Genomic DNA, 24,602 nt, shown 5'->3' with positions numbered 1-24,602 from the left:
AACCAACCCCATATGGCAGGGGTGAAAATAGGTATTAACTCTTATTTTAACTTAGAACCTAATTTTCATACTACTAATATCTAATTAGTAAACTTTTTTTAAATGGTGAATTTCTATTTTATATATGCAATTTGGTCAAACTTCTTCACTTCACCATTTTCGTATCGTTCATACTACCAATATCTAATTAGTTTTCTCTCCACATTTAATTATTTATTATTTTTAACCATTATATTGAAAAGAATAAATGGTCAAGATGTGGAGTAAGTTATAATAACTTACTCTTGGAGAAATGAGAACAATGAATCACGATCATTAAATTTTGATTTGTTGATTTTAATGGGCTGAATTGGTTTTTGTTTATATGATCCTTAATATTTATTTTAAATCAACATAGAAAGATAAACCAATCCAGTTCATTAAAATCAACAAATCAAAATTTAATGGTCGTGATTCATTGTTCTCATTTCTCATAATAACCAAGTGTTCTCACTTGAGTCGTCCTCATATATATATATATATATATATATATATATATATATATATATATATATATATATATATATATATATATATATATATATATATATATATATATATATATATATATATATATATATATATATATATATACATATAAAAAGAGATAAGAGTTATTAAAATTTTTTTTTATATTTTATTGATTTTATAAATGATTTATTAATTATGACAAATTTCTTTCATAAAATATTTAAATTTAAAAGGGAGATAGTACAATCAACGTAAGATTTGAAAATTTTCAATATGAGTGAAAATAATGGAATTGCCCAATGTATGTGTGAGTTTTAATTTTGTGTCATTACTATTTCTAACTTTAATGTAAGATACAAAATTAAACTTTTATTCTAAGAGACAATTAAAAACTGTTCATATATATTAGCTATGAAATTAAATTTTGAAAATATAAGAAAATTATAGTTTCCCTATTGCAAAAAGAGAATATTCATTAATATGAGAAGGACTCTGACATAAGCAGATTTTTCTTTGAATAACAAAAGCTAATTTTGATAACCCTTATGTCAATGTCGTGTATATACTTCAACTTAACATAATTATATAATGGAAAAGGACATATTTTCTTTTATTTCATAATAATAACAGTAAACACTCTAAGACACCACATTGGATCATCTTCAATAATAATAATATTGAAAATTTTCAAATCTTACGTTGATTGTACTATCTCCCTTTTAAATTTAAATATTTTATGAAAGAAATTTGTCATAATTAATAAATCTTCAATAATAATAGAAAACAATATATAAGAAAAGAAAGAGAAAAAATGTTAGAGAGAAATAGAGATAAATTTGTGAGGGAGATAACTGAAGAGAAATAATGGAAAATCCCAAGGTTTATATCATTTAGAATTATGTAAATAACAAATTTAATATGAGAACTAACCTTTCTTTAGATTGGAGTGAGTCGCAAATTTAAAAATAGTGATTATTTTGAAAATATGGGTTCTTTATTTTAATATTTTTATTATTTTAAATATGTTTTGCTTAAAAAATTATAAAGATTTACAAAAAGTTTCAATTTTTTTTTAAATGAAGAAGATAATATTAGAACAAGAAAGGAATACAAAAAACACAAGAAGGGGACCAAGCCAAAACCTTTTAAGCACAAAGCCTAAGCCTAGGGGTTCCATTCTTGTCTAACAAGTAATCCTCAGTGATATCCTTATGCACATAACTAAACCAAGAAAAAGATTTGCTCTTAAAGCCGATATTAGCCAGAAAACCCGCATAAAAATTGGCTTCACGGAAAATGTGAGTGATCCTAAAATCAATGATAAGAGTGTAAGCCCAACACATAAGCCAGCGAGAATGGATTTTCCAAGGCACCAAGTTAACATTTGAGAAAGCCTTCACCACCAATTTACAGTCTGTTTCTATCCACAGTTTGTTCCACTTCATCTGCTTAGCTTTTTCAATCACAATGATCACAGCAAGGAATTCAGCCGTAACCGGAGAGCCTTCACCAAGATACGCACTGAAACTCAGAATATGATTATCCTGAAAGTCTCTAAAAATTCCTCTGCAGGCAGCTAAAGACCCGACAGCCATGTCGTCTACATTACACTCAATCCACCCAAAGAACGGGTGTAACATCCGTATTTTTCCTTAAATTAATTTAATTAGAATTTAAATTATTTATCGGAATTAATTGCCATTTCACTGAAAATTATGGAAAATAATAGAATTGGGCCGAGGTAGTGTTTAGTAAAAGGAGGGGGTGTTAGTCATGAGGCCTTTTACTAAGGTTAAGTTTTATTTTTCATAAAATAAGGAAAAGAGGAAAATTGGAAATAGAAGGAGAAAAGAGCAAAAGAGGAGAAGAGAGCAAGAACGTGAAATTGCAGAAGAAGAGAACCAAAGAGGAAGAAGACCCAATTCAAGAATTTGGTTAAGGTAAGGGGGACTTATTTGGTTAACATCTATTATCGGGTTAGGGGTTGATAGCATAGAATAGATGTAGAATTCGTATCGATTGAGTCATATGATAGATTTAGGGATTTTAAATTAATTGGATGATAATTGATCATTTTGTTGGAATCTATGATGTTTGTGTTGTTATGACTTCAATTGATGCTCGTTGTGTGTTCTATGATGTGTATGTGGTGTTGTGTGTGAGTTTTGATTCCTTAAATTCGTTCTGGTGGAATTAGGATGGAATTGAAATGCTTAGAATGTTGTAATTCTGCAAATTTGGGGTTGCAGGTACGCAGTAACCGGTTACTGAGGGCGGGGTAACCGATTACTGCAGTTTAAAATGGAAAAGATTGTTGGCTTGGAGTCGGTAATCGGTTACTGAAAGGGGGATAACTGATTACCCATACAAAAAACAGGGGAATGTGTTTCGTGAAATAGGGTAACCGGTTACTGGCCTTTGGGTAACCGATTACCACTGAAGGTTTTTGAAAAATGAAGTATTTTGTAAAACTCATAACTTTTGAACCGTCGGTCTGTTTTGTGTGCCGTTTCGAGCTAAACGAACCTTGTGAAATAATCTATGTGATGATTAATGATGTGGTTATGATTGAATGATGCATATATATATATATATATATATAAACATGCTTGATGATGATGATGATTATGATGAAATGAGTATTTTGATGATGTTACTCATAGACTTGATGATGGTATAAGTATGTTCATGTATCTTTGCATTCATTCATATTCATTGTTGATGTTGTATCCATGATGATGTGTTGGATCAGTAAAGGGCATGATTCCCATTGTGTGGAATCTGTGCTGGCAGGGCTGTATCTTGATGATGTTGGATCGGTCATGGGTTATTCTCATTTGATGATGTTGGTACCACATGCATAGTGTTAGTTCATACATATGCATAATTTTATAACATGATTGGATGTATTCCAGTTTTATAAATATTGATGGTGTGTTGGTTGGTTGTTTATGATGATAAAACTTGTCTGAATGTCTGTTTATGAAACAATTGGGTGAATGATGCAACTATGATGTGTTATTGCTTTATAACCTTATAACATTTGTTAATTATGATGAGACTCACCCTTACATGTTGTCATTTTCAGATTCAGGATAGCGGTTGTTCGACTCGGTGAGGATTAGCTCATGAGTCGGTTGTTTATTTAGCGTCAAGTGTCATGCTCTGATATTTGTAACACTGGGGACGCGATGTTTAGAGTTTATGTTTTATAACTCTGGTTATATTTTGATGGTTTGAAGGATAAGTTTTAAAGATGTTAAGCTTAATCCGTATGATTTAATTTCCGCTGTGTTAACATGAAATGTTTTAATTGATGATGATTGCCTCAGTGAATGTATGACTTAAATGAACGAAGTTTAATTAATTATTGAATTGTGGCACCCTTGGTTTCATGTACTCTGAATAAATTTATTTAATTTTCCGCGTGGCTTAGAAGGGTGTTACAACAGGGGCACCAGATAACGTCAATCAATGATAAGGCCTCAAGGGGGTGAATATTAATGTCAAAACTTTTAAGGAGCGAGAAGCTGAGCATGCAGTCACCGGATTTCTTCTTAGTTAAGCTACACACCAATTTAGCTCTAGCCATTATGTCACTAACAAGTGATTTCCAATGAGTATGCTTGTTCTCAAACCGCAGCAGATTACGAGATTGCCAGATAAGATACAAGGCATAAACCATGCTAGCTTTAATCACTACCTTAGCTTGAGGATTCCAAGGCCTGTCCAGAACATGAATGCAATCATTAAAAGAATTTATGGGGATCAGGCAAGATAGGAGAGCATTGAACCAAGTCCATATGTTACTAGCAAATTGACAATCAAAAAACAAGTGAGTAGAAGTCTCAGTTTGGTTGCAGCAGAGGGAGCATTTGGATGCAAAGGAGAAACCTCTGATTTTTAAGTTCTTATCTGTTAGAACTTTGTTATGAAGAAGCCCCCAACATAACAAAGAGTGAGCTGGAGCAGCATCAATGTCCCAAGGGAAGGAAAAAGCCTTGACAGAGCCAGAATGAGTCAAAAGACTGTAGGCTTGCTTGTTAGTAAGAATGTCATTCTCCAAATTCTTTCAAACCAACATGTATTCCTTGTCCATATCTGAGATAGTGTAATTAGCAATTGCAGCGTGTAAATTAGGCCTAGCAAGCAGCAGGTTATCATGGACGGACCATTGGTTGTTCTCCCAATACTCAGTCACCTTGGAAGTGAGGGTGGGATGAAATTTCACAGGAATATTGAGTTTACAAGCAAGAGTTCCACCTGTCCAGTCATCCAACAAGAAGTTTACTTTTTTTCCATTTCCAATAATCCAAACAGTGTTTTCCATGACCAGATTGTATTGCTCTTTGAATCCTTTCCATAACGAGGACTTAATGGAATACTTAATCATCTTGCCATTTCTAAACACCCTTGCAGCTAGAACCTTAGACGAATCATTATCTTTATTGAGAAACTGCCAGCACAAGCAGATATTTGTAGCTTTATTATAATTCTTTAAATCAATGATACCAAGCCCTCCTTCTGAAGTCTTCTTACAACAATTCTTCCAAGAGACTATTACCAGCTTCTTCTGATCCACATTACCACTCCAAATAAAGTTCCTAGTCCAAGAATAAATGCTTTTGATAATGCTAGAAGGCCAATCATATATGATAATGTTGTGAATCATCATACTTTGGATCACTGACTTTACCAAAAGCACCCTTCCAGCCATAGTTAAGAGCTTAGCTTTCCAAGTAGCAAGTTTCATTTTGATTTTGCCTGCAATAGAAAGAAAATGGTTTAGTGAAACCAATAATCTCAGCAAGACTATTATGCCTCTCCAAGGAGAGACCCCCCAGCATAAATGATAGATTTGGCACTGTTACAAATCTAGCCATAGTTTTGGGCATATTCCTTAAGGAGATCTGAAACAGCGTTGAGGGATTTATTGTCTCCCCTGCAAAACACCAGAATGTCATCTGCAGACAAAGTGTGAAAGGGCACAAGGCAATGTCTCTTGCAAAATATCAGAATAGCCATTTTCCTCAATCTCTTTTTGGATAGAATTTAAGTTACTATCAGCCTGAACTATTTTACTTTGCACATTACCAAAAACATCTTTATTCCACACTTTAAGCCTACTCTTGAGAAGCTTAAGCTTTTGATCAAGAATGTACATAGGGCAGCCATAGTACTTCACCTTCCAAGTTTCCCTAACTAATCTCTCACAATCAACATTCATGGTCCACATTTTATGAAACTTGAATTGACTTTTGTAAACTAAGTTTGTCAACTTTATAGAAATAAGAATCGGGTAGTGATCAGACATGGCTTTAGTGAGAGTGCTACAAACTAAATAGTATCTAGAGTCCATCAAGGCGATATTGCATATGGCCCTATCCAACATTTTTTCAGTTCTAAGTCTACCTTTTCTGCCATTGCACCAAGTGAAGGAATTACCTAAAGTAGGGATATGGATAAGACTATTACTATCAGTCCAATTTAGGAAGTCCTGCATAGGGATTTTAACTGGAACATGGCTACCTCTATATTTAGCAGCATTAGTAATAGCATTAAAATCACCCATAAAGGACCAGGGGATGTTAGGGGGAATATTACCTAAAGCATGCCAAAGATGTCTCCTAAGCAAATAGTTGGTAGATGCATAAATGAATGAAAAGCCAAAAACATAATCATGCAAATTTATAGTGAAGGAAATATGTTGATCATCAATTAGGATAATATCAGGATTATAGTTCGATTTACAAAAGCATCAAAGATTAGGAATGAGATTATCTCTATTGTTAACAGCAAACAGCTTAAGATCAAACTTGGAAAACCATTGTTGAGGGAAATCATCCTAACTCATCCAAGGTTCAGCAATGAACACAAACTCTGGGGAGTTTTTGAGAATCAGATTTTTAAGTACCAGTCTTGATGCCTTGTTGGTCACCCCTCTAATATTCCAAAAGATGCAGTTCATAAGGTCAAGTTGTTTTGACTAGACCTTGGTCTAGTTTTGATTGTGCTTGTTGAGGCAACTTTCTTATTTTTCCTCTTCTTGTTGAAGACAAGCTAGAAGTCTTTATCAGGAAAGAGGTCCACTCCATTATCATCATTCCTTTCATTTTCAGCCATGTTGTCCCAGGATTCATTTAAGAAATTTGTAACTTGTGCCTTGTGAGCTGGATCAATTTGTGTTTCAGGCACAAATTCTACAATTTGTGTAGCATCTATATACTCACTATATGAGTTGGTTCCTTCATCTGAATTAACATGATTGTTGGTATTGTCTTCTTTTGGTCCTCCCTTGGTATTGTCCTCCCTTTAAGTCCCTTCCTGATGGGGACCAGATGTCTCTCCAACTAAATTCACATTCAACTCCGGGTTATCATTCAATTCATTAATAACTAGAGCAATTACAGTTTTGTCAGCCTCTGGAGAACTTATAAGAGTTTTCAATCGATCTTTGTTGAAACGACTCAGATCTTTGACAACCTCCTTCCTTTTGCAGGTGTTTACTGAGTGGCCAATGCAAGAGCAATGAGAGCAAAACTCATGTAGTTTCTCGTATTCTAAATCAACAAAGAAAGAAAAATCTTATAACCAAGATCCTTAGTCATATCCAGATCCACCAACACACGAACGAAGTGACCAAAAGGCCTATCAAACGCAGATTTATTAGTTGCAGAATCAATGCAGATAGGAGTGCCAACACTACTTGTTTCAGAGTAGCAGGAGTGAAAGCTTTAGTCCAAGGAAAGAGTTTGAGAACTCCTTGCGGAAGAGTCCACGCACTCACCGATCTGACTCGTTGCACATCTTCAAGTGATGAGAAAGAAAATTCGAAAAAACCTTTTCCCAGGGATGTGACGCCCCATTTACCAATTGATGGCCAAAGAGTCAGAATCTTCTCCTTCAGATTGACCATCGTAAGAGGTGTGGAACCTTTGGACCAGACCACGCGACCATGAAGGTGGTGCTTACACGCCTCAACTCCAAGCTTATACTCTTCTTCGAGTATTGTAATGGCAAGTCTATCACCTTTGATACAAACTTGGGGGAATTGGCTCAGTGGTATGTCGCAGACACTATTAAAAATCACATTAGCAAAAGATTTAGGGGTTGCATCTTTCTTCTCAATTAAAGGTTTTGGTTGATTAGAGACCGTCAAGTTCGCTTTAGGAAAAAGGAAGGAAGCATCCACGGGGGAGGAGAAAGATGGGGCAGGGGAAGAAGATGGAAGAGAGGAGATGGTCAGAATAAAGAACTAGTTGTTACCGGCGAGAAACTAGCCGTTACATTCATCTCAAGAAACTCATTCTCTCCCAATAAAAAATTGACTTAAATAATTATCATTAAAATATTATTTTATGTATTTTTATTATTTTGTTATTATTTTTTTTGGATATCAAATTTTTAAAATATTATTTAAATTTGAGGCTATTTTAAATAAATTCTCATAAAAAATAATTTTGAGATTCATTTTTTAAAAAAGCGTAATTTTAACTATATTTTAACCTTTAATAATATAAATTTATTATAGGATATTTTTTATAAAAAAACGAATTGAAAAAACTTTTAATATTTTAGAAAACCATTTTACAAAAATTATTTTTAAAAATACATAAAAAAATATTTTTTAAGTAAAATAAACAGGTTCTAAATTTGATCCAGTTGAAATTCTTTTAGTTGTAAATTGAAAATATATAACAAAAATGATACTCTATCCATTACAATTTTAAAATAAGACCATTGAGAAGAGATAGTAAGAGTAACTAAAATAAAAGATGATAAACAACATAAATTTATTTTTAAAATTCGGAAACTTTTTCAAAAAAATTATCCAAAATTCATAAGGAATAAAACTTATTTTAATCATCAATTATTCAACTTTATCATCTTATTAAAGACGATATTATCATTTTTGTGCTTTTAGATCAACTACGATAATATAACATTAATTGAGCCGAGAGCCCACTATAATTGAGAAAAATACTCAGATTAACAAGAACAAATAGGGAAGCTTATGAATATCTCATCCAAACCAATAAAAAAATATTATATCACAAATCACAAGTTATAAATATATGACGCATTGACTCTTAAAAAATTCACATAACACACATATTAAATTTTCTTCATTCAAGATTGTACTTGTACTGAGTACAATAATAGGGATCATTATACACCAAGTAATAGAACTGGTATTTTGTATAGGGGCGTGTATGGTTGGTTATTTTCAAAAACTAAATCGTAATTATTTTAAAATTATTTAAATAGTTTTAATTTATAACCATAACCACATTTTAATTAAAATTGATTATATAACCGGTTATAAATTTGGTTATGATTATATAACCGGTTTTTTAAAAAATTCCAGTTTTGAAAATTATTTTTTTCGAAATTTTTTTTTCAAAAAAAATAAATTATTTTGACAATTAAAATATTTGGATTTGGATAATAACCGGATTATAATCGAATCCAAAATAATTTAACCGGTTAATAACCATTTAATTATATTCGAATTATATGAATGGATAACCAATCCATTAATAACTAAACCGGTTAATAACCATTCAATTATATCCGAATATTAAAAAGTGATTTAGATTTGGTTATGGATTTGGACATCACAATCGGATATTTTGCACACCCCTAATTTTGTATATGTGAAGATCCAATTTAACCATATAGGGAGGTATATCTAGCCTCTTAGACCTAATAAAATGTACAATGCACTCACGTTTTTTTCACTTATTCAGCCAACTTGAACCGGCTCCATCAGGGATTGTGGAAGGTGGCCTCTTTTAGAGAAAGCGTCATCATGTGTCTATCTCACTCAAGTGTCAAGCACATGATCACATAGGTGCTTCTTACTTAAGGTAGCTAATCTTATGTTGTTGTAGCATGCTAGGCCAAGATCATAAAATGTGAGCTTTGGGCTACGATATTTATGGTGTTCCACATCCTCTCAAGCACGAAGCCTTCAAGGAAAAAGTGGTTGAGGGCACAACCTTTCATAATTACAATACAACATTGATGGGTGCGATGGTTGGTGTTCTAGTGTCAAACCAAATGTGATTGTTTGATGAAAATGCTTCACTTTTTCTCTTACTCAAAGGTTTCATATTGGAGACTATTATTATTCCTCATCACACAACCTTAGTCAAACCGAGTGTTTTAATAAAGATGTTTGATCTAGATATTTGGTGTCTCGTGTGCTTTGATGCTGGTCCATTGGTTTGCTAACAAGTAGGAATAGGAATAGGTCATGTCGGCCTATAGGGGCCTATAATATGGCCTATTTAAGCCTGGTATGATTTATCCAATCTAATTAAAAGGCTAGGCTTATGCTTTTTAAAAGTTTATTTAATTAAATTTTCTATGCTTAAGCTATTAAAAAAGTCAATTAAGCCTTATAGGTTGGCCTATACATGTATACTTATTAGAAAATAGGCTAAATAGTATATAAAAGACATTGTTGTCTATGTAAAAAAAGGTAAAATAAACTATTTGAAAATCTTAACGTGAAACGGGCTTTTAAATAGGTTTTTAGGTCAGACCAGACTTTTTAAAAAGGTCAGACCAGGCCAAAAAAAACCTATAATAGGCCATAGGCCAGACTAAGATCTTAAAAATTTATCGTAGTCCAAACTTTACCCTTCGAAGGCATGGCTTGACATGGCCTATTCGTATCCTCACTGATAAGACATGAAGAACTGGCACAAAAACCTAATTCGTTTGGACATTTGTCATAAGTTTCAAGGGTTTTTGCTACTATATATTCAAGTCATCCATGTCCAAGACTTTTACCATTTTTCCTCAACCTTCTACAATATTTATAGCAAGTTCATTCTCACATACATTCGAAGGCATGGCTTGACATGGCCTATTCGTATCCTCACTGATAAGACATGAAGAACTGGCACAAAAACCTAATTCGTTTGGACATTTGTCATAAGTTTCAAGGGTTTTTGCTACTATATATTCAAGTCATCCATGTCCAAGACTTTTACCATTTTTCCTCAACCTTCTACAATATTTATAGCAAGTTCATTCTCACATACATTAGAAGTTCACATGTATTTTCCCTTTTATTTTTTAAGTTCATTCTCGACTACCAATGGTTTTAATTAGGGATTGTGACAAAAATTTAGATGAGATCAAATCTTGAAATCATGAAGAGATAAATCAGTTGTGAAACCAATGTATCAATAACTCAACACAAATAGAGAATAGTATTGATTAGGATGTTCTTGAGAGATATTTATTTGGGAGCCAATTATCAAGTATAAGTATTAGTATTTTCAATAATGATTTGAATAGGGATAGTGATATTGTTTTGGTATCTTTTTCTGAGGCCTGACGAGAAGAACATCAAGTTAGGGGTGAAGTCAGTTAATACAAGCTTGGATTATTTATGTGACAACATGGTGAGCTTTGGTTATGTGTTTGTCACAGGATAAATTGTTAAAGAGTTTATAGAGGGGATATTTATCTCCTTCATTGTTCACGATGAAGACAGTACCTTGGAGTCTTGCTTAGATGGTGAGAGGGCGTGTATGAGGCAACCCTAGACCATTGAGGGTGAAACCTTCCCTATATATACATGTGTGTTATCAAATTTTGGGGTGAAGGTTCCTTTCATGCCTTTCGAGTCATATATTTTAAGGATCATCTATGTCGCACCCTCCCAATTCCATCAAAACAATTGGGCTTTCATGACGGGGTTTGAAATTTTATGCAAACGTCTAGGATTCATTCTGTATGTGGGCATGTTCTTCTCTTTCTACTAGACTAAAACCATGAACAAGTGGGTTGGATATCTCTTAAACATAGGACCTTTTAGTTTGTATTGTTCCAACTATAATAATTCGAAAAAGAAATGTTTTTTAGGAACATGGCGATAACAATTATACTTAGGCAATTTTCGATAATGGCAGTAGCTATAGGTTCCCACTTTATTGAAAGGGAAATCTTGTGTCCATTATTGAATTCGATTACGGGATGATTAGCGAGTCAAAGAAAGACGAGGTCGGCCCTTTAAAAAATCGTTATTATAAGCATTATGGATCTGATAGAGAAAGAAAGTGAAGTCGTGGGTCTTGCTGAATTTTACGAAAGTGTGCTTTATAATTTATTTTTTTCCCTCCTTATGGATTTTTATATTGACTTGGTGTAATTTGTTAATATAGAGAGGATGATGCATATGCCAGATACATAGAGGAAGGCATGCCTTGAAAATGCCAAGGAGAAGAAAGCTCGAGAAGTCAATGTTGGCAAGAAGGTCAATCTTATTAGGATTATGATAAGGAAACCTAAGAGGAAATTTGAAGTCATTGAGTCCAAGTTGATCCCGGAGAAACCAATCAGTATTGTCCTCTCATTCATCTCTAGAGTATTGAAGTCTTTGCTGGTAAAGAAGAAGTAAAAGGATAATGGAAGAGGTGTCGGTGGCGAGGAAACCTTTGGGTCCCGACAATTGGTTCTTTCATCAAACTATTCCTTGGATTTGTTAAGTGCCAAAATGTAGTTATTTTGTGTTTATAAATAGTGGCACTTATCGATACTTTTTGTTAATAACGTTTGAATAATACCCCGTTTTGTGTATAAATACGTATACTTTGTGAATAGATGTATTTTCATACACTTTTATACTTTTTGATAGTTTTCTACTCTTTTTGTAGGTATTCTTGCGTATTTGGAGCATGAGCAATAACGTGTCGAAGACACGGCTTCAAACGCACGATTTTGAGCGGCGGAATCAATTCATTCGACGAATAAAGCTCAAACTCAAAGAATAATAAATCACCAATTTGGTTGATATGTTGTTATTATTAGATAGGAAATTGAATAAGCTTTCCAACGCTTCGAACCGGACGCAAATCGGAGTTACGATTCTCAAGTTACGCCATTTTTACTAAAAGCTGTTTTTTCAATTCAGCAGGTTGGGCGCGATGCGCGCTCCTGCGCGCGACGCGCGCTGTACCAGATCCAGAATTGTATAAATAGGTGGAAATCAGATATTTTAGGGCATGGTTGGATATTTTAGAGCTCCAATCCATCCAATAGCATTTTTTGAGTGGAAAGATGCTAGAAAACACATTGGAGCTGTCAAATGGATGATCCGGGGTTGAATCCTTCATCAATCGGAGCCGACAAACCGTGAGATTTTTGGGTTTTTCTTCTTTTCTTCTCTTTGTGGTTTCATTTGTGGGTTTTGTATATATATAATTTGATCTCATGTATATTTGTCGCCCATGGCGTTGTATAAAGTTGCTTTACAATATAAACTTGTTGTTTTTCCTGATTTTTTACATCTTGATGTTTGGGTTATGTTTGGTGGGTTGTTTTGCATCTTGATGTTAGGGGTTTGTGTTGTTGTAGAGATAGACCTCACAAATCTTGATTAGGAGAGATAATCATTAGCTTCTTGATTGTAGAGATAGATGAAGAGTTAATGTTCACTTTGTGTTGGTTCGTAATGCTATCGGGTTGTTCGATCGCTGGAGACATCGTCGATTGAGCAATATTTTAATTTAACACGGTAAGCTACCGTATGTTTGATTGGTGGAGAAATCGTCAACTAAGCATACGATAGAACTCGTGGAGGTGTTTGGATACGAATGCCGACAACGGGCAACACGTGAATGGTTTAAGGAGTATAGTAGACTGAGTGCAACTGGTCGATAAGTTTAAGTTTGTGAAGAGTAGATTATATGCAATACTTGATAGTTTCTTCTATTTGAAGAATGAATTCTTTTTATGTTCATAGTTACTTTTCAGTTTTTACCGTCTAAACCCATTAAAACCAAACTCATAACTAAGAATCTGTCGAACGGCAGTTCAGTAGCACTAATCTCTGTGGACACGATAAATTCCCGGATAAATATTTCCAAAACTTTTGTTGCTTGCCGCTTTACCGCTCCAACAGGATCATGTCATGCGCTCCCTGTGGGATAAAATTGTTGACGATCTCGACTTTGTTAAACAATGTTTTAAATTTCGTGTAGATATTCAAGCGGCTGAGAAGTTGGCTTGTCAACAGGTTGGCAAGATGATAGAGACCTACTTGCTATGAAGTGTCCTACTAAGAAAGGTCATGATGGGTGAATTTTCTTCATGGAAAAATATGAGAGAGAGAGAGAGAGAGAGAGATAGAGAGAGAGAGCTTGAAGGTGAAAAATAACGATATGCAAAATTATATTGAAAAATACGAAAAAGAAAAATGAAGTTGGTGAGTGACAACCTGAAGTCGAAAAAAACTAAGTATTCTAAGACGAAGCTCTTCCTCGAGAATTTAGAATTTAAAAAAATTCAAATTATTCAATTAAAATTTATTTATTTTTAAATTCTTTTGAAATATTAAAAGAAAATATTGAGACTAATTTGTAAAGTTTAAAAGATTGATAATAATCAATTTGAAATTCACATTGTATAGTGTGAAAGAGGAATTTCAAATTCCTCATTTTTATGTATTATCTAAACTTACTAAAATTTAACTTCAACAAAGTATTTTATAAATTTTCAACATTTTAACGATTCTCTATTCCCTGATCGGAACAATACATTTTAGTCTAATTATTTTAAATTCTCTAAAAAAATTATTACTAGTTAGTTAGAAATTCTTAATATACTTTGATTATCATCTTTCTCAATAAAAAAAGAATAACATGGATACCTTTAACAGCGTTAATGAAAATGTGATGTCAAAGTCTTTTGTGATCCTAAATCATTAACTCGTTGTTGTCAACCACACTTCCTTCAACTATCCAACACTACATACAGTAGTATCATCTAGGAAGTTTCTCCGAAACTTCATAAAACGTACACTGCTGTAGCAACACATGAGATTGATCTTACATGTTTCAAAAAATCCATGGAAAGGACGACATTGATTAACACTTGACATTCTCAAACCCTATCATACATCTAAAAATAAACCATTCTTCATACACATAATTAACATGCATGTACGTACCACATTGATATACTACATATTAATTTAGAACAAAAAAGTATACTCTTCAACCCACCATTTTGGTATAGAAAACTCCAAAACAAGATTACCTCTTGTATAGGTAATCTATAAATCGCAAGAACTCAAATGTCCAACGTATATATGTAAAGGTCTCTCTCTAAAACCAGCAAATAGAACTTCGTTTGCTAGCTTGTGTCTTATTATGAGGACTTTATTAGACGGTATATGAGCCATAAGTTTTTCAATGCATATAGTGTTAGAGTCATTTAATTCATTGATGATAACAAATTTGAAACCATGCTCTCTCACTATCCCAAACGTCAAACTCCATGACTAGTTGGTATTAACCCTAAAAAACACTATATGCCTTTACATGGGAAATCATACAAATTCATATTATTGTCAAATATGGCTTGACTTAGTGTGTGGTATAGGATCATACCCTACATATATTATTTCTCTAACTATCTATTTTCCGAAGTGGAGCCAATGAAGTTTGGGTGCAGTGGAAGAAGCATATCATATCGCGGAGCGAAAATCAAGGTTAACATTTTAATACTTAAATTTAAATGAGTGAGAAAGTAATATGAAATATGAACGTATGAATAAGAGAATATTTGAAATAACGTGTGTTCAGTTTTATATAGTGTGAGCATTTAAAATTGCATTCGTGAGATCCAGAACTTAATGCAGATTGTCTTATGATTAAATTCGACCGTGAAAATTTTTTAATTTAAAATCTATTTTTTAAATTAAAACGTGGTCTCGGAATTTATTGCGTAGGCTCTAATAACACCTTTTGCTCTTATGATGAAAAGTGTCGCTAATAATTGTATTAATAAATTTCCTAACAGAGACAACCCAAATTAGAGAGATATTATATACAAAATAGAGTAATGATTTGGCCTAAAAAAAAAAAGAAAATAGAGTAATGATTTTGTTCACGTATACTCCCACTCACAATGGTGCTGTCGTATTCTACAGAATGGTGCAAAAGCAGAGAAAAATAGTGCATAATGTGAGATCAGTGTGCAGCAACCAAGAGCAATCAAGAGAATTTTGTCGGTAGATGTCCATTATATTATTATTATTATTATTATTATTATAAGTTCATGAAAAAGAAGGAAGGTTGGGTGCAATGGCGAGGAGCCAAGTTACCTTGCAAAGTTAAAGGTCGTCTGAATATGCTATATGATTGCTCAAAAGTGGTCGCGAGGCCGTCTGGATTGGGTTCTCGTTGTCCACTCGCCCAATAAACGTGAGTGATGACGTGGCTTGCAATGATTGGCTCAAGAAAGTTAATCAAAAGAGGAAACCACTTCCTCCATGATTCTAAGAAGAGCAAGTCTTCCCTTGACAATTTTTTCGGTCATGAATCAGGGTGTAACCGCCCATTAACTTTGTAATTCAAGCCCAAGGAAGCCTCTATAAATACCTTAGTTTAAGGACAGAGTAGTGACAAATTATAACTTACACAAAATATCACATAAAGTGGGAGCTGTTTAGCGTCATTAATGTAGCCTTAGTGTTGAAATAAAGCTTTTATTATTCTAACGAAAATATCTCGCAACCGCGTTCAATTTGATGATGTGTCATGTATTTGCACTTAACTCGTGTTTAATAGTGATTATTTTCTTGAGGACAAGCAAAGGTTCAACTATAGGGGAGTTCGATAACACGAAAATACATCGCATATTAGCCTTGATTAGCATGAATTAATTTATCGTTTTCATTCATTATGTTGCTTTATGTTGGTATTTTTAGTGTGTCTCAGGTAACTATACTCATCTAAGCCTGTATGAGAGGAGGAAGAAAAGAAAAGAAAAATGAGCTTAAAATCACACTTCTGCAAAAGTAGCAGAAGTAGAAGCAAAACTTCATGACAGAAGACTGTGTCGTCCGGCACAGCTTCATGACGCCCGACACAGAATCAAAGTGTGTGCCCCACGACACACATTGTGTAACGCCCGGAAAATAAGTATATAGTTGATTTGAACGTTTGTGACATTTATTGGAATTTTACCGTTTTTGGAGTCGTTTCAGTCGGTATTAGTTCGGGATGGCGGACTAATATTTAATTGAAGGTTTTCATATTTTTGGTACTAGAAATATCATTAAGGTAATATTCCGCGTTTTGGGGCGTTTGAACGATATTTGAGCGTAGGGGCATTTTGGTCATTTCCGCGGGATAGATATTTTCTTTATAAGAAAGAAATATTGTGAGAAAGGAAAGAGAATGGAAAGAAAAAGAAGAGAAGGAAAGAAGAGAGAAAGGAGAAGAAGGAAAAGAGGAGGAAAAAGTGGAGATTGGTGGATTCTCGACCGATTCGAGTTCCGATCGTTGCTATAGCAAGGTAAGGGGGTGAATCTAATTTATCTTGGATGTATGATTCTTATAGTCTTGTTCTTGTTCTTGTTCTTCTTGTTCCAATTTCCACAATTTTCTTGTGTGGTCTTTGTTTGATTTAACTTTGTTTGAGAATGATTGTATGATGATTAAATGATATCCTTGTTGTGTTATGGTGATTGATCATGTTTGTTTTCCATTTCTATGGCTTGATTGAAGTTGGAGAAAAAGTTAGGTTTTGAGAAATATTAATGAATCAACCATGAAATTTGGATGTTATGTTGTTTATATGGTATGTATGTGTTGTATTGGTGTTATAATGATGTTTTGGAGTGGTTTTGGTGGGTATAAGGGGCTTGAGACAGTTCTGTTCGTGTTGGGATTTTTCTGGTTTTTCTCAGGTCCGCTAAGCGGCCTCAGGTTCGCTGAGCGGAGTTTTCGTTGGTCCGTTTCTGGAATTTCCGCTTAGCGGCCCGCTGAGCCCGCTGAGCGGCCAACAGCATTTTCGGTTTTTCCAAAACTTCGTAACTCTTGAACCGTAACTCCGATTTTGTCGCCGTTCGAAGTGTTGGAAAGCTAACGCAATGAACTATACTATTATCTAATTAAATGATTCATAGTATGTAGTATCCCATTATTTTTATTAGGATCAAGTGATGAGCTGTGTAGTGTGTTCAATTATCCAAACTTTGAAACCTTGTAACTTTTGATCCGTAGCTCCGTTTCGTACGCCGTTCGAAGTGTTAGGAAGCTAGTTGGATGTTTTATATGATAGCATAGGCTTGGTTAGCTTGTTATGAATTGGTTATGAGGTGTTGTTGATGAAAACACATAATTGTTTATATGCGCGATATGTTTGGTAAATAATCATAGTGCTTGGTTGCAATTGTTAATGATGTAGGATGTAGTAGTGGTTGGTTGATTTTCATAAATGGTTTTGTGAACTAGTACATGATAAATCATGATGATGTGTTGTGTGAATGTTATCGTATTGGTATGAGGTATGTGATTAATTATCGATAACATGAGATCATGTTCATATGTGTTATGTATTAATGAATGTTCATTCTTGATATGTGACGATGTTTGGTTGTTTGTTGTTAACATGTTGTGTGGCCTTATGGCAAGTAATTGTTGTTATGAGAATGATGTATTGATGGAGTTGTGGGCCAATGTCCAATATTAATTTGATGTGATGCAATTATGCGATCATTTATGCCGATGTGGCTAGTATGTTTTGACGGTGAATGTGTGCTGTGTGCTTATTAATGCCTGTGTGGTAATTATGGTGTGATGTGATTGATAACGATGTTATTAATTGGTGATGTATCCTTTTGGATAGAATATAAACGGTGTAACGTGGGTATGTGACCGTGTTATATTGTTGATGATGTTGTTGTCGTGTAATAGAGTCATATATTTGCACAGCATAACATTTCATTACGTTAATGGCGGAATGCTATTAGCAGGTGGCCTGTATTGGCAATTATTACCAGTGGGGGCTTAATGCTCGGTAAAAAGGTGTATTTGCCCTAGTGGCAAGAGGTCATCAGTGGGGGCTAAATGCTCGATGACGTTTAGTCGTAGCTTGATGCTCGACAAAGGTGTATTTTCCTTAGGGAAAGAAGTCCCAGCATAATGCTCGGCAAAGGTGTATTTGTCATAATGACAAGGGAGTTTTACTCCGGATTTGGTACCACATGCATATGCATAGTCGAGTCTCATTCATCATTGTCTGTCTTTATAATTTATGTTATCATTCATGTGTCAAATTACTTATATATTGATTGTGGTTGAATGAGTGGATTACTTTGTTGTATGATTCTTGATGATACTTGTTGGCATTACTATAATTGTCATGCTTTCATTATGAATTATATTCTCACCCTTCTGCTGATTTGATGCTTGAGTGGCATCCTGCAGATTAGCCGCTTTGGAAGTCTTTTGGAAGAGGTAGTTCTCCAGTCGGTCTTGTCAGTTGCTCTGATACGTAACACCGGGGAGTCGGGAGTCTGTTGTTATTTATTTATATATGACTCTTTGAACATGTATATGTGATAATGTGTTGATGTGTATTGTAAACACTTTATTTTGGAAAACTCCTCTTTGAGAGTGAGAGATATATGTATATATATATATATGTTCATATCTTCCGTGTGTTATGTATCATTTTATTAGCAGGTGTGTATGCTTTTGGCATCGTTGATGTCCGTTTATTTTCTAGGTGTTTGTTTGGTTACTTAGTGTAACATCCTAATTGTGTTGTATGAAATTTTAAATACTCTGATATTTTCTTGCCTAAATGCTTTGGGTAGAATTGGGGTGTTACATTAGTGGTATCAGAGCAGGTCGGTCTGTCCGGCCAGTGTTGTCTAATGTTGTTTAATTCCTCAGTACGGGATAAGTGTGTGGAGCACTGTCAGTACTTGTTGTGCCTCTAGTCGGTTGTGTGCAGGAATGGTTTGAAGCTAAGTGGGGGAGAAGATATGCTTCTCGGATATGTTTCAGTTGCAAGATGTTAGTATGCTACTGAGGGCAGCAGTACTAGTGTTGTTGGACTTTGTTGTTTTCTGAAGTGAAGGCGGCTTGGACTTAAGACTTTGGTTGTTAATCAAGTTGGAGTGTCACGGAGTAGATGTTGGTTAATTCTAAGGAATGGAATTTAGAGAGTTGTGATGCTCTAACGCTACTGATGGACTATGAAGTTGTTGTTTGAGTAGCCTTGTGTGAGTTGACGTTGTTAGAAACGTTTTGGAACTCGAGTGAGAATTAGGAGTATGAAGAGTTGAGTAGAATCTCAGGAATTTTATTCTTAGGATTTGTTAGAAGTGTTTTGGTACGTAGCTACCGGACGTCGGTGTTAGCTGGTTCAGATGATCTTGAGAGATTTATGAATTATGGAATCATAGTGCTTCTATGCTATGAGCAAAAGTTGGAAAAGAATATTATTAATGTTAGTACTGATAGTTTATACTCTATTATGATTATCGGCTACCTATTGACAAATTGAGGACTTGATCACCCTTAATCTCTTGTTGATAGTAGACGGAATCGTATTGGATGTGATAGGCTTATCTGGCTAGTTTGATAATATTGGAAGTGAATGAGTCGGTGCAAGGTGGTACGACGTTGTTTATGTCGTCGACGACTTTGGATGTCCTTGAGAAAGAGCAATTGTGGGAATTGCGGATAGTTGCGCATTTGTATAAGTGTTTCTTGAAGGTTTCATTGATTCATCGTCGAAAAGAGGAATTTTGTCTTGGAGTTCTGTTTTGACGGATTTAGTTCCTAGAAATATTGTTGTGTCGAGGGTTCCGTATCGGATGCCATCTTTTGAGTTGAAAGAGTTGAGGAGTCAACTTAAGGATTTTCTTGAGAAGAGGTTTGTTCGTTCGAGTGTGTCGCCGTAAGGTGCATGTGTTTTGTTGGTTAAGAAGGAAGGTTATATGAGGCTTTGTGTCGATTTTAGACAATTGAGAAAAGTGACAATTAAGGAAAAGTATCCACTTTTGAGGATTGATATTTTGATGGATCAAATTGGTTTGAGCTTGTTTGTTTTGCAAGTTTGATTTGAGGTATGGGTATCATCAGTGTGAAGATGGTCATGCTAAGTACTTGAGAATTGTTTTATCCGTGTTGGGAGGAAGAAGTTGTTTGCTAAGTTTCCTTATGTGAGTTTTTGGTTGAGTGAAGTGAATGTTCAAGGGGTAAGTGGTGGTTTATGCTTTTATGCGAGTTAAGATTTTTGAAAGGATTTATCTGTCACAAGATTTAGAGTTGGCAGTTGTTATTTCTGTTTGGGAAATTTGAAGGCACTAATTATTCGGATCGAGATTTGTGTGTGTAAGTGACTACAAGAGTTTGAAGCATTCGTTTGATCAGAACGAGTTGAATATGAGAAACCATTGCATATGTCTATGTGGATGATTCGAGTATTGTGATTGTTGAACAGTTGTGAGATTTGATTTTGGTTCGTAAAGTGACTTCTTCAAGTGTTGAGCTTTATATGTGAAAGCTTACTTAAGGTATTCTTGATGAGATTAGAAAAGGTCAGGAATCGGATTTGAATGGATTAACTGATGGAAGTACTGGCGAGTGGTATGTTGATAAAGATGTTTGTTGGATTGTTTGTTTGCATGGTGTTTCGGAAGGTATTGTTCAGATTGAGATCCGAGGTTTATTTCTGAAATTTTGATAGGGTTCACAAAGTACTTTGGGTACGAAGTTGCGTTTGAGTTTGGCGTATCATCCTCAAACGGATGGTCAGACTGAGAGGACGGTTTGGTCACTTAAGGATCTATGAGGGCTTGTGTTGTGAAACAAGGATGTGTTTGGATTAGCTTTTTGTCTTTGATTGGATAATACAAAGACTTTTGTCTGGTGTGCAAGCTGACACAGCAGATTAAGAGGTTGAGTATGTTAAGAGAGAACAATGAGTTTCTGGTGAATACTAGAAAAGAGCTGGAAGTTGGTTATGAAATTGGTAAATCTGTTTGTTGTGGGAAATCAGAGTGCGCATCGGAAGCGTGAAATGACACGGTTCGTATGTGTATGAATTGTTAAAGTTCAAATTGTGGACAGTGGATGTGGTAGGAATTATAAGACCACCAGATGTTTTGGTTACATGTTTGACTGCTATGTCTTGGCATGGTTATTTGGATGTTGTGCGACCGGGTTGTTGTCTGTGTCTTGATTAATTCTTGTGTTTTGGTGTTAGTCAATGAGTGCATTGTATGGGAATTGCATCTCGTTGTCGTTGTTGTGTTTTGGTTGTTTTGCTTTTAGCAAGAGTGATTCGTTGTTGGTGCTGATTGTGCCGTTGCTTTCGTGGCTTGATAGTTGGTTAGTCGGAGGCGAGAGCGTATCCAAGTTTGTTTGTGTTTGGGATATTTCCGAGGACGGAAATCTTCTAAGTGGGGGAGAGTTGTAACGCCCGGAAAATAAGTATATAGTTGATTTGAACGTTTGTGACATTTATTGGAATTTTACCGTTTTTGGAGTCGTTTCAGTCGGTATTAGTTCGGGATGGCGGACTAATATTTAATTGAAGGTTTTCATATTTTTGGTACTAGAAATATCATTAAGGTAATATTCCGCGTTTTGGGGCGTTTGAACGATATTTGAGCGTAGGGGCATTTTGGTCATTTCCGCGGGATAGATATTTTCTTTATAAGAAAGAAATATTGTGAGAAAGGAAAGAGAATGGAAAGAAAAAGAAGAGAAGGAAAGAAGAGAGAAAGGAGAAGAAGGAAAAGAGGAGGAAAAAGTGGAGATTGGTGGATTCTCGACCGATTCGAGTTCCGATCGTTGCTATAGCAAGGTAAGGGGGTGAATCTAATTTATCTTGGATGTATGATTCTTATAGTCTTGTTCTTGTTCTTGTTCTTCTTGTTCCAATTTCCACAATTTTCTTGTGTGGTCTTTGTTTGATTTAACTTTGTTTGAGAATGATTGTATGATGATTAAATGATATCCTTGTTGTGTTATGGTGATTGATCATGTTTGTTTTCCATTTCTATGGCTTGATTGAAGTTGGAGAAAAAGTTAGGTTTTGAGAAATATTAATGAATCAACCATGAAATTTGGATGTTATGTTGTTTATATGGTATGTATGTGTTGTATTGGTGTTATAATGATGTTTTGGAGTGGTTTTGGTGGGTATAAGGGGCTTGAGACAGTTCTGTTCGTGTTGGGATTTTTCTGGTTTTTCTCAGGTCCGCTAAGCGGCCTCAGGTTCGCTGAGCGGAGTTTTCGTTGGTCCGTTTCTGGAATTTCCGCTTAGCGGCCCGCTGAGCCCGCTGAGCGGCCAACAGCATTTTCGGTTTTTCCAAAACTTCGTAACTCTTGAACCGTAACTCCGATTTTGTCGCCGTTCGAAGTGTTGGAAAGCTAACGCAATGAACTATACTATTATCTAATTAAATGATTCATAGTATGTAGTATCCCATTATTTTTATTAGGATCAAGTGATGAGCTGTGTAGTGTGTTCAATTATCCAAACTTTGAAACCTTGTAACTTTTGATCCGTAGCTCCGTTTCGTACGCCGTTCGAAGTGTTAGGAAGCTAGTTGGATGTTTTATATGATAGCATAGGCTTGGTTAGCTTGTTATGAATTGGTTATGAGGTGTTGTTGATGAAAACACATAATTGTTTATATGCGCGATATGTTTGGTAAATAATCATAGTGCTTGGTTGCAATTGTTAATGATGTAGGATGTAGTAGTGGTTGGTTGATTTTCATAAATGGTTTTGTGAACTAGTACATGATAAATCATGATGATGTGTTGTGTGAATGTTATCGTATTGGTATGAGGTATGTGATTAATTATCGATAACATGAGATCATGTTCATATGTGTTATGTATTAATGAATGTTCATTCTTGATATGTGACGATGTTTGGTTGTTTGTTGTTAACATGTTGTGTGGCCTTATGGCAAGTAATTGTTGTTATGAGAATGATGTATTGATGGAGTTGTGGGCCAATGTCCAATATTAATTTGATGTGATGCAATTATGCGATCATTTATGCCGATGTGGCTAGTATGTTTTGACGGTGAATGTGTGCTGTGTGCTTATTAATGCCTGTGTGGTAATTATGGTGTGATGTGATTGATAACGATGTTATTAATTGGTGATGTATCCTTTTGGATAGAATATAAACGGTGTAACGTGGGTATGTGACCGTGTTATATTGTTGATGATGTTGTTGTCGTGTAATAGAGTCATATATTTGCACAGCATAACATTTCATTACGTTAATGACGGAATGCTATTAGCAGGTGGCCTGTATTGGCAATTATTACCAGTGGGGGCTTAATGCTCGGTAAAAAGGTGTATTTGCCCTAGTGGCAAGAGGTCATCAGTGGGGGCTAAATGCTCGATGACGTTTAGTCGTAGCTTGATGCTCGACAAAGGTGTATTTTCCTTAGGGAAAGAAGTCCCAGCATAATGCTCGGCAAAGGTGTATTTGTCATAATGACAAGGGAGTTTTACTCCGGATTTGGTACCACATGCATATGCATAGTCGAGTCTCATTCATCATTGTCTGTCTTTATAATTTATGTTATCATTCATGTGTCAAATTACTTATATATTGATTGTGGTTGAATGAGTGGATTACTTTGTTGTATGATTCTTGATGATACTTGTTGGCATTACTATAATTGTCATGCTTTCATTATGAATTATATTCTCACCCTTCTGCTGATTTGATGCTTGAGTGGCATCCTGCAGATTAGCCGCTTTGGAAGTCTTTTGGAAGAGGTAGTTCTCCAGTCGGTCTTGTCAGTTGCTCTGATACGTAACACCGGGGAGTCGGGAGTCTGTTGTTATTTATTTATATATGACTCTTTGAACATGTATATGTGATAATGTGTTGATGTGTATTGTAAACACTTTATTTTGGAAAACTCCTCTTTGAGAGTGAGAGATATATGTATATATATATATATGTTCATATCTTCCGTGTGTTATGTATCATTTTATTGGCAGGTGTGTATGCTTTTGGCATCGTTGATGTCCGTTTATTTTCTAGGTGTTTGTTTGGTTACTTAGTGTAACATCCTAATTGTGTTGTATGAAATTTTAAATACTCTGATATTTTCTTGCCTAAATGCTTTGGGTAGAATTGGGGTGTTACACATTGCATTACGCTCGCCACAGGTGTTTCAGCCCACTTAAAATATACATGGTCTCACCCCACGTTCAGAGTTCCTATATTTTCTCAGAAGACCGATTCTCCAGAGGGAGCTCCATTACGTCATTACTCCTATA

General features: G+C 34.9%; 1 protein-coding gene across 1 annotated transcript; it reads right to left on the bottom strand.

Annotated features, from left to right (window-relative positions):
- Nucleotides 1–1,655: 1,655 nt before the first annotated feature.
- On the bottom strand, nucleotides 1,656–2,105 carry LOC131661045 (uncharacterized). The gene has a single exon (XM_058930451.1). The coding sequence runs from the start codon at nucleotides 2,103–2,105 to the stop codon at nucleotides 1,656–1,658; it is 450 nt and encodes a 149-aa protein (XP_058786434.1).
- Nucleotides 2,106–24,602: the final 22,497 nt, after the last annotated feature.

This window comes from Vicia villosa, linkage group LG1 (assembly GCF_029867415.1).
Source record: "Vicia villosa cultivar HV-30 ecotype Madison, WI linkage group LG1, Vvil1.0, whole genome shotgun sequence".
Taxonomy (NCBI): Eukaryota; Viridiplantae; Streptophyta; class Magnoliopsida; order Fabales; family Fabaceae; genus Vicia; species Vicia villosa.
The sequence above is the reverse complement of the archived record's forward strand: the minus strand, read 5'-3'. Positions and strand labels throughout refer to the sequence as shown.

Bases quoted from the DNA above. Each gene is read 5' to 3' on its own strand.
- LOC131661045 (XM_058930451.1), bottom strand. From the start codon at position 2,105: ATGGCTGTCGGGTCTTTAGCTGCCTGCAGAGGAATTTTTAGAGACTTT.